Source organism: Cariama cristata, unplaced genomic scaffold (assembly GCF_000690535.1).
Source record: "Cariama cristata isolate BGI_N322 unplaced genomic scaffold, ASM69053v1 scaffold23416, whole genome shotgun sequence".
Taxonomy (NCBI): domain Eukaryota; kingdom Metazoa; phylum Chordata; class Aves; order Cariamiformes; family Cariamidae; genus Cariama; species Cariama cristata.
Genome location: NW_009624148.1, coordinates 19652 through 32746, shown reverse-complemented (window position 1 = coordinate 32746; position 13095 = coordinate 19652). Strand labels below are relative to the sequence as shown.

Sequence of the window (13095 nt, the reverse complement as noted above, 5' to 3'; positions counted from 1 at the left end):
ATGCTCAAGCAGGCTTTTCTATTTCTTTTCATGTCCTGAGGGTTGAGTTTTGTCCTTTTTGCTTCCTGCGGCCCAAGAATATCGTGAACAGCCTTTTTGGACTCTTGACCAGTGCTATTTGTTTATCACTACTCACTGTAAATTGTACGTGCTGAGCCTTGGGTATTAGCCAACGTATTAACATGAAGAACAGAAATAAACCCTCCAAAACTGGGGGGCACAGACTGCTTTCTAGATGCTGACATTTCACTCACTAATGAAGTTACTGCCTCAGCTCAGAAACAGACCCACCTGGAAACCAGAGAGTCCAGGCAATTCCACAAAGATGCTAGAGAAAAAAAGGATGAAAGATGCTTTTTCTCCACCCTATACTTTTGCTCAAGTAGGAGAGTTGGACTGCAATGGTGCATCGAGGTACAGTAACAGTCATGGAAAGCAGGGCTTGGGGAGCAGCTGTGGTCCTGGCTATAGTCTTCACCTGCCCCAAGACAGCACGCACAGACAAGGCAAGAGGACAAGAAAGAAGTTCCACATTACCCCCTGCAGCCAGGGATGTGGAGAAGGAAAGACCAGCCCAAGTGAGTCGATGGCATTTCTGAGCACAGCTTAGCTCTTGACTACCACTGTGCTCGGAGAAGCCTGCCCTCAGACGCCTTCCCAGGCACCGATGCTGCCCCACCGAGCGCAGCTGACCCCCAAAGCCATCCTGGGCACAGGGCTATGTGAGAGCCCACTGACTCCCCTAGATTCTGATCACTTAAGTATGCTACTGGAGTGAGGGAAGGAAAAGGCGTGCACCCCACAAAAGAAAAATGCCACAAAGGTAGATGGGTATCATTTTATGACCCTTTTTTATTTTCAAATAAGAGACACTCAAGCAACAGAGATAATATTTATGCCTGTTTGCATCTTTTCTCTCCTTCAAGGCATACATCATATTACAAAAAAAAGAGTGATGCAAGCATAATTAAATACTTGCCATGACTTTTTTTTCTATTTGCTCATTTTTGGAGATTATTACTGCAGCAATTACATTTAAAAATTCCAGGAAGAGAGGATACTGGTTTATTATCACTAGAAAAAAGCAAGCTACTTCTCTGCCCTGTTTATCTGATTGATTCCCAACATCTTTCTGGCACACAATCTATCAGTTTATCTCTCCCACTTCATCACAGTCACTTCTGGCAGCTAAATACAAGATCCAAATCCAGTGTTACACAGACATACGACACAGTAAACCTATGTAACACCGCCACTCTGTAAACAGCTGCCCTTAAGGCTAAGCAGAAATGGGATCTTGGTTTCTAGTCAATATTCTGTCAAAAGCAAGGTGGGAGGGAGGGTTTGAACAGCAGCGAGAAATGGTGCAGCAAGGTTTTAGTGGTTTCTTCCTGTACCGGCAATAAGGTGTGTTTACTGTCTCCTCTTATCTTGCTTGCTTGGCACGATGTACAGAAAAAAACTGCTGAGTAGTAAAGGCAGAGGCTAAGGCACAAGAAGGCAGTAATGCACAGACGTCCTACGCTCCTAGAGAACTAAGCAGCAAGACATTTTCAGCAGGTCTTGCTCCTCCTGTTGTGTCCCCAAATCCACAGACTGGTAGACTAAGGAGTGCTGCCACGACCCTACAGCTATGTCCACGCTGGTTAGAACAAGATGCATTTTTGGGGCAGGTTGCTAACGCTGTACCTGTGAAAGGGGCAGGATCTTGTTGGACAGGATTGCTCTCCTTTTGGCAAGGTAGCATTTCCTGTGATGGCTGTGAAAGGCAAAGAGTTGAACCCTGTGCCACTCAGCAGGGTGACAGGAGAGATCCCACTATTTGCTGGGGGGCATATCCTCTCCTCTGTGTACAGAATTAGCAGGGAAAAGCTTCGTGCAGCAGTAGGAGACGAAACCCTGCACGCAGTCGTCTCCTCTGCACTAACTAGGCCACCAGCCGACCAGCCATCAGTTGAGGCACAGACGGTTCTGTTGACCTTGAGGCTGACAGTGAAAATGTTCTTTCAATGCAGCGTCAACTGCAGGACTGGGGACACTCCTGGGGAGAGGAGAGGGAGACAAAGACGAGGGGGAAGTAAAAAAGAGCAGGGACAAGAGGGAAATTAGGAAATAGAAATAAAAGCTGCGAAGCATCTTATTACATCTAAATAGTGTACCTCTTAAAGCCAAAGTTATAAATCATGCTAACAATGGTTACTAAAATAAAAGTGGATGTAGCCAGAGGCTACCACTGAAAAAGTCAGTCTAGACCTGCCTCGCTGCCTTTGGTCTTTAAGGATTTGATTAGTTTTTCCGCTTTCTAGTTCAGAGTCTTGCATTCAGCCCATGCTCGAGAGCCAGCTAGGGCTCAGGATACAGAATGAATGATAAATTCATTTACTGAATAAAGCAACACTGTTTTCATAGCACAAGACTTAAAACACTTCCGAAGCTGTAATATTTCATTAAGCTTGGCGATTCTGGTTAAAATTTATTAGTCAAAACAGAAAACTCTCATCAGACCCCATATATTCCATTAGGAGTGATATATGGTGTCTCCCAATGTCTAATTATTAACTAGGAAGTGTAAGTAAATCACTATCAGCATTAAGCCCTGATGTGTGAAAGACAGAGTTTGAGTTAGGCAATTTCAGCATCAAAAGGCTTTGATTTGAAACATATCCCTTTTTGCTTTCCCTCCTTCACCTCTTCACATTTTCCCTGAACTTCAAAAAACTAAGCTCAGTCTCCCACATAAGCAAACACAACTGCCCACCTGCAACGAAGTGCAACCAGCAGTGTCCAGCAGTTTGCAACTCAACTACCAACTCTAAGCTGCTCCTACCAAAAGCTGGAACTAGGAGGACAAGCTACGTTCAAAGCAGACAATGGTCAATAGTAAGAAGAAAGCTGCTAATGTCAGTTTTATTTGTCTTTGAAACAAAGCGGTGATGCTTGCCATGAGTGTTCCTGTGCACATATATTTCTGAACTCAACAAAGCTTCATGTTAGGAGTCAAGAAGCACTCAGAAATACTATTAAAACCAACCCAATCAGTTGTCCTAGTCAAAACCAAGGACTACGAACCACATGAGTGAAGAAAAGCACACAGAGCTCGTGTAGTTTGCTGAGGCCCACAAGCCGTGTTTGCGGAGGGCTGGGAGCAGACGGGAACTGGTTCTCTCCCTCCTGCGTCCTGAGCACGCGAGAGCGCTTAAAATCTGCAACTGCTACCAAAGAGCAAGGCAGCGTTCCCACAGAACATGTCTGAAGGCAAAAGCTTCAAAAGCAGTTAGCATTCGCCTACCTTTGCTGACACCAAAATCATTGTTAAAATTTACACTGGAGTCAATGATGTGTGCTTTCTAAAGAATTCACCTTAAAAGGACTTCCTCTCTATGCTAGTTAAAGAGATGCACACAAAGTACATTGTACAAAATCAGAGGGATTTAGAAATGCCACCAGGGTGTTGTTCAAGGGTAATAGAGATTCATTTCTCATTTCAGAGGTCAATTTTCATTTTAGAGGTTAGGTCTCATTTTCATGCACTATCTATCAGTGCTTCTAATACTACAGTTGCTGACCTTTCTGATTTGCAGACCCCTAAGAATTTCCAGTCGAGACAAAGAGCTAAGTACAGCTGAAACAAGCTCCGTGAGAAAAGGCTCACTTTTCTTACACCTCACAGACCAATTCAAATTAATACCTCGCAAGAGCTGATCTACAGTGTTATCACAGGAAACAGTTTAGTTTACAAAGCTTAGACATAAAATCGGAACAAAAGAAACACTTCTTCTCTGATCTTATTAAAATCTTCAGAAGAGCCAGTAAAGGCATGGGTCACTTCTACTACAGTGCATCAAAGCCACCTACTCTGTCTTGCAAGTGGCACTGTTGCCTTTGAATTCACCTAGTCAGGTATGCGAAGGGGTGAGACGCGCTCTCAGCCTGGCCGTTGTGCTGGCTGCTGTACGAGGAAGCCACAAGAGTTCTTTTGGGCTCCCTGCGCCAACAGTAATATCAAACAAGGGTCTGACAATGTTCATTTTAAAACAACTGTGCAGAACAATGGAAAAGCAGAATCTCACAGCGCTTCTGCCATCTTAGTCGCTCGCTGAAAGCAACAGAAACAGAAAAAGATTCGACTATGCATGGATTCTGAAAGAATGAAAAAAATGTGAGAAACCCAGACTTGAGGTTTCCCAGCAGCCCCTTACCTTTACTAGAACAGTCTTGTTACTCCTTGGCTAAAAAAATACTCACTTTATTAGTGAGCAACGCTAAAATATTTGCAAATTGCTTATATGGACTGTTCTAGCTAAATGTGTATTTGTTACCAGAGACAGTAAACAAACAATTATTGTGGTGTGAAGGTCTACTAACTGCGCTCTGCTATCTTTTAACACAGAATCCTTTCAAAAGCTCAGGCAAATTGCCTTCATCCTGTCTCACAGAGCTGCAACACGACATGTCACATTGAGAAAGTGTGTTACTGTTAAGTTATCCTTTAACAGTTTAAAAAGCCGTTATTTTTTAACAAAATCACTGTAGGAAACAAAAAGAGAGAAGCTAAGTACAACTTGTCCAGTCCAAGTAAAGAAGTAAGACTACAAACACCACACGCTTTTCCTCTTTCCTGGTGAGAATGCAAAGTCACTCCTGAACAGAAAGTTGACAAAGCTGCATTTTATTAATGTAATTTCAATACTTTCTAATGTAATTTTTTTCCCCTTTAGTCTTTGGAGAGACATAGTAAATCACAAGAATTTTTCCTTCTTTTTCATATTTACGTACCTTACAATTATTTAAAACAGCATAAATTACGAAAAGCTTGCTTTTAGTCCAGGACTCAGTAAGCATATACTTTACACTGCATTCTGCCCAGACGTAGAGACAAGCTGTTTCTTCTCCTCCTTCAAGCTCCCACACAGTAGTAGTGTAACACCATTTGGAGTTCCAGCAACACCAGCGAAAATTCAGACTGCAGTTCAAACATTATTTTTAAATCCCGTCAAAACACTTTTTAAAAAATGTAATTTTCTGCAATCTATTTATAAAGTACAAACCTAAACTCCAAGATGAAATCACTAGTCTCTTTTAAAAAACCATTTTATTAAAATTCAGTTTTGTATAAAATAGGCATTGACTATTTTCTAATAATCCATTAAGAGAAGTTTCAAATCGAGTTTTAAAACGTGTTATTAACCATCTACCCAGCCATTTGAAAGATACATGCCTGTGATAAGAGTATTGTATTGCCATTAACCTGTGGGATGGTTCGAGACATCTCTTATTCACACAAAACTCTAAATGCATCTAATTAAAGCCACAAGATCAGCTGTCCATATTAATCACTCACCAGTTTAATTAAGGTAAACCAGCTTGTCAGAAAGCCAGTCTTCTCTCTCATCTTCACCATTATCGACTTTTAATAGTTCACTGGATTAGTAATTACTTGTTTATGGCATTATCAAATACCTGGGAGAGAAAACCACAGTACACACCCAGGAAACTGCTTTAGGCTGACTCTTGCTTGGGACACGAGGAGGAATTCACCTCATCAGGTAAACTTTTCTAAAAAGCCATACAGTGTGATTTAGACACAAGTACAACTCGGAAGAGAAATAAATTGAGCTAGAAGTGTCTTAACCAGAGATTATGACTTCTGTGGTTACTCAGATTAATGCAGGCATTCTGAACACTAAGCTAGGAAAAAGGAAGTAAGTGAGATCTCTTGCTCACTTGTAAAAAACACACCTTTCACACAGAGTGTGCAGGAGTGGGTAGGCACATACTGGTCCACTCCACAAGGGATAACAACAAAGAAAATTACAAGGCGTACAATGAAACAACATTTCTACAGGATCAACTCTTTTCCTAATTAGCGTACAGATACAAGGAAGGGAGCAAGCCTCTTCCTCACTACTCAAGCATGCTCACCTTGGGAGTAAATCCCAGACAGTAACAGTTCATTTCAACACAAAGCAGTGGTTGAGGGATGACAGTTCTCTCCAACCTACTGGCAGTCCTGCCTGGCAAACTGCTGCCACCTCTCTTTGAAGACTTTAGTGTTTTGTTGAATGTTCCCCATCCACTTTGGCTCTGCTCAGCTCCTGAAGTTGTGGTGATCACAGACAAGACTGATGATTGTGGGTTGTTATAAAATGCAATGACATACAACATAACCAAAATCAGGGGGAGGACAGAGCAGGACAGTGGAGATAAAAAGGGATTATGTATATTCCTAATTCTCCTTAGGCATACCTGCTGCCATCAGTGATGAACATTTGTTCTGGGAAGAGCTGCTACCACTGGAACGGTTAGCATATGAACTTTCCTGCTGGAAATAAACCGATTTCCACTCTCTCCTTTACTAGAGGAGTTATTTCAACCTAATAATAAAATCTCCACTGTAGCATGTCAGACCAGCAGCTCTCTGGTAGCAGGTTGGAATTTTAAGTCTTAATGCTGCAATTTCAGCTGTAATGAATTCTACATAAATATGACTTCTATAACTAAAAAGCCTTTTTCTTTCCTTAAAACCATGTAGGAACAAGGGTTTAGAAGAAAAGGAAATGGGGTCTAGCCTCTCATGGCTGTCAGTAACGAGGATCCTTCTGAAACACTTTTAACTATTCCCACCCAGGGCAACCTAAATAAAAATGTTTCACTTGCATTATTCAGCTCGGCTTTACATGATCGTTCAACATGGGCCACCACAATAAAAATTATAACTGCTTATAAAACAAGTGAAGAATATGAGAAAAGGATAAGTGGAATGAACAGACAGAACAGAGTTAAATCCTGAATCGTCATACAATTCCACCAGCCCCACATGGTGAATTCCACTGAATACCAAGACGTGGACAAGAAAATTGTTTCTCCAGAGGAAAAACAGATTCATTAAAGAGTTTTGTATTATAACCTATAACAAAACAGTATAGCTACTTATTCTGTTATCATTAACTTGTGCACATTCATCAGACCTCATTCATTTTTACTTGGTTAATCTCACATGGCAATATACAGGATGTTGGTTTCCAATGTCCTTCTTTATCTGAATGTTTACCTTTAATAAACCATAAGCAGTCATCAAAATAAACTAATCATTATAAAATGTTACTTAGAAAAATGAAAGCGGTACTAAAAAAAGTCTGGATCTAAATTTAAATACAAAGAAAAAAGCACCCATTTAAATGTACACATTTACTTTGCAATAAGTATTACGCACAGAGGTCAGAGTTTCTGAGCAACCTCAGCGCCAACAACCAGAGACACTGCTGCCGATTACTCCTGAAGAACCAGTTCCCTTTCTACATTTTATTTATACATGTACATCCACACACACGCGTGCACACAAAAGCTCTGCACAGTTATGACCCATCTGAAAGAAAACACGTTCACTGTATTGTCAGCGCTCTATTGTAATGCACTCTACCCTTGCTGAATGCAATGTTCAGCTTCAGCTTACCACGCTGACAAATAAAGGAAAGCACTTTATGAAACCAATTTAATTGGGAGGTGACAGAAAACATACAGCCATTTTCTTTAGCCTTATCACTGAATTGGCTTCAGCTCCAATCTCTGCCAAATCCCACTCGACAGAAGACATTAACCAGGTCAGCGGAACAGGTGCTGCGCCGTGTCTGGCAAGGGGCTGGCATCCCCACAATTACTTGCACACAATGAAGCAGTAATCTTTACAGATCATCTCTCCCAAGAAGCATATTGGGGATGGGAGGAGAGGAGAAGGGAGGGAGGGAGGGATATAAAAAAAAACAAGCAAGAAAGGAAAATGAATGTGTAGCTGCCTCGCAGCTCAGCAGATGTCTGTGCGTGATGTACGAGGCTAGGATAAGCTGTCGTAGCTCGCTGCCAAAGAGTGGTAAGTGATTAAAGCCTCCACCGGGCTAAGTACCATATTTAGAGTCTATGGGGTTTCAAAAGTTGCACCCATTCCTTGCTGTGCTGCCAGATGTTGCTGGCTGGTCCTGCTCCTAATTCACTGTGCATGGGAGGCAGCAGTTGGTACAGCAAGGAATGCAATCTGGAACGTTTCTGGAGGTGCTGTACATTAAACTGGTGTCACCCATCCTTCACCTCTACCGAATGCTGAAACAACTCCAATTTGCTGCCACTTCCCTCTTGGGAAATGGCCAAGATACAGTTGTGCCTGGCAGACCCATTTGTTTTACTCAGGTGATTCTCTTCCCACAATGACCTCTATTAGTTTAAGTTTTAATTTAGATTAACCCCAGCACCCCAATTAACCAGTGAGGGGAAAAGCTAAGCTGTGACTAGTCATATTTCTGAAATCACGATTTATCGAAGTTAAAGTTATTAGACGGAAAGACGGGCCGTTCATCTATTGCTATTTTTCTTTTAAAAATTTAACATTTCAAAGCCAATAAGCACCTTCTCTGCACAGGTCCATGGGCTGTCAATCACAGCTACTTCTCCTCAACCACTTCACAACTTTGTTATACTAACTTAATTTGTTCTGTGTTCTTAGGGTCCACTTGGCCCCCAAAGCTGCGCTTCTTGTCCACTTGGACCCCAAATTCCACCTCAGTATTATCTCATTGCCTTACAGATTTGGCCTCTTCAACCACTGCTGCCAAGACAGACACTCTCCGATCGCCATTTCAGAGCCTACACAGATGAACCTGGCATCTTCACTTGCCCAAGAGATGCTGCTCAATTCACACCAATGCTAGCAGAGATGCTCTTACAATGAATACACAGCCTGGTGAGGAGCTAGCTTGGAATACAGTCCTGGCTCTGAGGCAGGCTGCCCTGAGTAGGTCCCTCACAAATATTAAATATTCAAATTGTCCTAATTCTGCATTAGGTGAGGTCTACTGCAAAAATTTTCTTGGGACACCACAGTACTAGGGTTCGAAGTATGCTGAAAACCTTCTTGGAGGGGGAACTGCAAAAATTTTCTTGGGACACCACAGCACTAGGGTTCGAAGCATGCTGAAAACCTTCTTGGAGGGGAAAAAAAAGGCAACATTCTCTGCATTTCTCTGCATGTTCTCTGCATTTCCTATCTGTAAAACACAGATAGGAATTACCAAGTTAATACTTCTTTTTATTCACCTTTAGTCCTGGCTCTGTACATGAACCCCCAACTTTTTAAAGTATTCAAATGTTTCTGGTTAAATCAGTTATCAGAGCACAGTCTCATCGCAACAGCTCTCTTCCACTGGCCTAACACGTTACTAGCCACTCTTAATAACTATTCAGATCAGAAATTTCTGCCTTTCTAATGATATAATGATATTTGTTTAGTCCTGAAGCTAAAGCTCTCTGTAGATCATCAGAGCAAAACTAGTTTTTTGTGCATTGGTGAAGGACTTAAGACTGAATCATACTCCTCAATATACGGCAATTTCAGTATTTCATGAAGTGGGCACTGTTATTTATGGAATAAATTAAAACCACAAGGTTTCCCTAAGCTGCAGCCTCCACACACCGGGTGCTGATTCCTCGTTTCTAAGAATTTTGCAAATAAAAAGAATAACTGGCCTAAATCCAAGCTGGCACAACTCCAAGAAAAGTGCTAGAGAAGCCCAGTAGGTGGATGAGATGATTTAGGTTGAGGTAAGAGTAACTTAGGTGCTTTTGAGGGCCTGCTAGAATCGTTTTTCATAATGGGACTCTACCCACAGAGAACAGCCACCTTTACAGAATTCAGTAATTTTTCTCTTGTGTAGCAATGTTCACCAGCGAGAACAACAGGCATCAACTTTATCCTGCAGCCCTGACTCACCCAAGTACAGCAGTGCCAGTAACAGCAGTTAAGTTTACATCCACAAAGCAAGCTGAAGCTTACACAGCCCTATATCAAAAGTTGTGAGCAGAGTCCTCTGAGGCATCTACAGAGATTTCAGATGTTAAAACAGGTAACTTGAGTTTCACGGGTAAGAAAAATTTAGAGCACAGAACCAACCGCGTTAGCTCTGCAAGCATTAAAAACTGAGCCATAATTGCAACACAGATTTACCATCACCTACCTGGTGATAAAAGTCATCATCATCAAATATCTCCTCATCTATGTCCTTCAGGTGCCTGTTGGAATCTGACTGAGGGAGGACTTCCTAGAAGCACAAAAGAAATACTGAAAGCTCATACGTGCGTATTCCTGTCCCTAACTCTGATGACATCACGTGCAGCAGCTTGTAAACACACTTGAAGATACGAAGGAATGGAAAAAATCCCAACATAACAAGCTTTTAAGGACTAGGAATACATTCAATGGCAAGGCAGAAACGCTGCCAATGTCAAAATAGATTTATAATACCTTTACTGGGAAATAAATAGGACTATGCAAAGTCTTTCTGGCAAAGTACTGCAGATATTTTTAATGTAATGGCAAAAATATATCTTGCAAGTGCAGTAATTCTACATGATCTCTCAGAATTGAGTATTTATTCATTCTTAAATACTAAATTAATAACAGACTTACTACTACCATATTCCGTAGGTCATATGCAGTATGATTTTAGAAGTGACTTTCTGGGTTAAAGAGTCTAAACTCCAGAGTAAAAACAAAGTTTTGCAGCCGCTACCTCAAAAAGCAGATTTAGCGAGCATCACTTCCTACAGCACAGGAGGGGCACAATCACAGACCAAACCTTGTCTTCCTCTGTCAAGAACTGGCACAGCAGACAATGCAAATACCATAAAACTGGAACTGAGATGTCTACATCTTTTTTTTAGCCATTACATAATAGGAATCAACATTGATATATCTCCTTCATAAATCTCTCACCAACAAGAATATTACCTGTTAAAGGCTCTAGCTAATTGTTTTGCAGAGAGTTTCACTGCTGCTACGGGATGAGTTATATAAACAAAATACCCTTACCGAATTTTCAGGCAAAGATTCAGGGACCGGATGAGATTCCTGTTCCTGCTTTCCCAGCACCGTATACACTGATCGCTTGGTCTGTGTCCGCCGTAGCAATCTCTCTTTGTCCATCATAATATGATCAATCTGAGTCAAGACTGAACGCTCAAAGGCACCGAAACCCTGCAACAACATTAACTAGTGTCAGATAATGCAGAAAGCTTTTCCTCAAGGCAGCAATGTTCCTCTATCTTTCCATGTCAGTGGATAAGCAGACAGCATTCCAAGAGGAGGGGGTTTGGGTTTCGTTGCAGGGATTTCTGCTAGGATTTTTTTATATGCTTCTCCCTCTCTCTCCCTTCCCAACCTGAGACAACCTGGCACTTGGCTTAATAAAATGCCTTTGCTGTTCTGGTTCAGATGAACTTCTCAATGATTAATACTAACTCACGGATGTTAGGAGACCCTGGATCGTCAGGTGAAATGATTACCCACTGTATTAAAGTGTACACTTCATGAAGGAGGAGAGCCACAGAAGCCCCTAGTTCTGTTATAAAGCACAAACAGCTCGTTGATCAGCAGTAGTGGCATTTTCACAGAGCTTGCTTGCTGCTGGAGACTGGCTATGATGAGATGTCTGGTTGGGAGAACACCAATGCTATCCAAGGGTTTTTCCCAAAACTTGGGAAACCACTTGCCCCTTAAAAAATTTTCCCTGCTCAAAACAAAAGAGGGCAGCTTATGCCTTTGAAATTTGAGGGCTGAGCTTCTTTCCAAACTCCTTTAAGGTTGGGGAAAAACATGTACCTGTGTATTTAATTCTTACTGTTGTAACTCTCGGCTTAACTCGGAACATCCATGATATGCAACTTTCAAATCAACTTGTTCCACAAATCTTTGCTAAACAATAAGCCTATCAGCACACATAAACAAAGACTTGCCTTTCCCATTTTGCCAGATGCCAGCTTTGTCTTGTCATGCCACTTCTGCAAGACGTCGTTCCGATACGTCCTGAAGTCAGCATACCGCTTGGCTATGAATTCTGGGTAGTCCTCCATCTTTAGCTTTCGTTTGGGGAGGCTCCTCCTCTTCTCCTGAGCCTTATCCCCTTGCTCTTCATCGCTACTGCTAGGGATTTCATCATCACTAGAACAAAAACACGTAGACTAAACACTCTACACCTCTAAGGCAACATGTGTGAATTCTTAAAGGCCCCTCCACTACCAACCATGCTTTTTCCACACCATGGTGATATTTATGGCAAAAGACCCATGGTTTAGCCCCTCCTCCGTTATCAGAAGGATTACAAACCAGACTTCCCACACTGTCAGAAGGAATTCAAATGGTCACTTGTCCAGAGTGTCTGTCACCCGGACACAGCAGCACTGGAGAGAACAGCCAAGAGTGAGTATGGTCAGGAAGGCTGTGCCTTGTCCTGTTCGTTGGAGACCGAAAGAGTCAGAAAGGTCTTGTCTTATTTTGTATTTACCTCTCAGTTTTTGATTGCTTTCCATCTACCAGATGCCTCGTGCCTGGGTATTGATAAAGCAGCTCATCCTGAAGGTCCACTAATACTTTCAGCAATGCCTCCAGGGCTTTACAACCTGCAGAATAAGAGACACAAGTGACAATTTCCCACTGATCCTTGCTTCTGGTGAAGACTTAGCTTTGCAGTGCTTAGTTTCTCATCTTGAATCTAAATTTCTGCCACAGCTACTGCATGTCCCATTAACTGTTTTTCTCTAATCAGTTAGAGATGTGTTTTTATCTTCAAACTGATTTATAGCTGTTAATGTCAAACACCACCACGCTGGGAAAGAACACTTCTTTCCTAAAAAGGGAGGAAAGGAGGCAGGACTGCCTTCTAAACATCTGCCTGGCTGCACATCGGGAGTATACCGATCTAATGTTTCATCGACAAGACATTCAGACTGCAGAGCCTAAAGGATGAACATATTAAAGAAGCAAGTACTGTGTGCGGAAGTGTCTGATGACACATGCATATGACAACAACCTTTTTTGCCAACTCACTGATTTCTCTCCTGTGTTCAGTTCTGCAGTAGAGCCCAGCTTCAGTTCAATAATATGAAGCAACACAAGGGGAAATGTATATATGTATATCCCATCTAAACTTGACGTCTGACTTTTTCTTGTACGTAATGTGCACGTTATAGGGAGCAGAAGGAGGGAAGGCAAGAAGAAAAACCAAACTCCTGCAGGGCTCTGACTACCGCTGGTTTCTATGCTGCTGTGCTCAC

General features: G+C 41.9%; 1 protein-coding gene across 1 annotated transcript in view; it reads right to left on the bottom strand.

Moving 5' to 3' along the window:
• Positions 1-13095, bottom strand: part of AATF (apoptosis antagonizing transcription factor) — a gene marked incomplete at its 5' end in the record, with an annotated part of 37942 nt that overhangs the window by 6523 nt on the left and 18324 nt on the right. Inside the window, 4 exons of the mRNA XM_009703072.1 lie at positions 10002-10085; positions 10856-11020; positions 11779-11983; positions 12327-12441. Of these exons, the coding sequence (XP_009701374.1) occupies positions 10002-10085; positions 10856-11020; positions 11779-11983; positions 12327-12441 (569 nt within the window). The remainder of the gene's footprint in view (positions 1-10001; positions 10086-10855; positions 11021-11778; positions 11984-12326; positions 12442-13095) is intronic.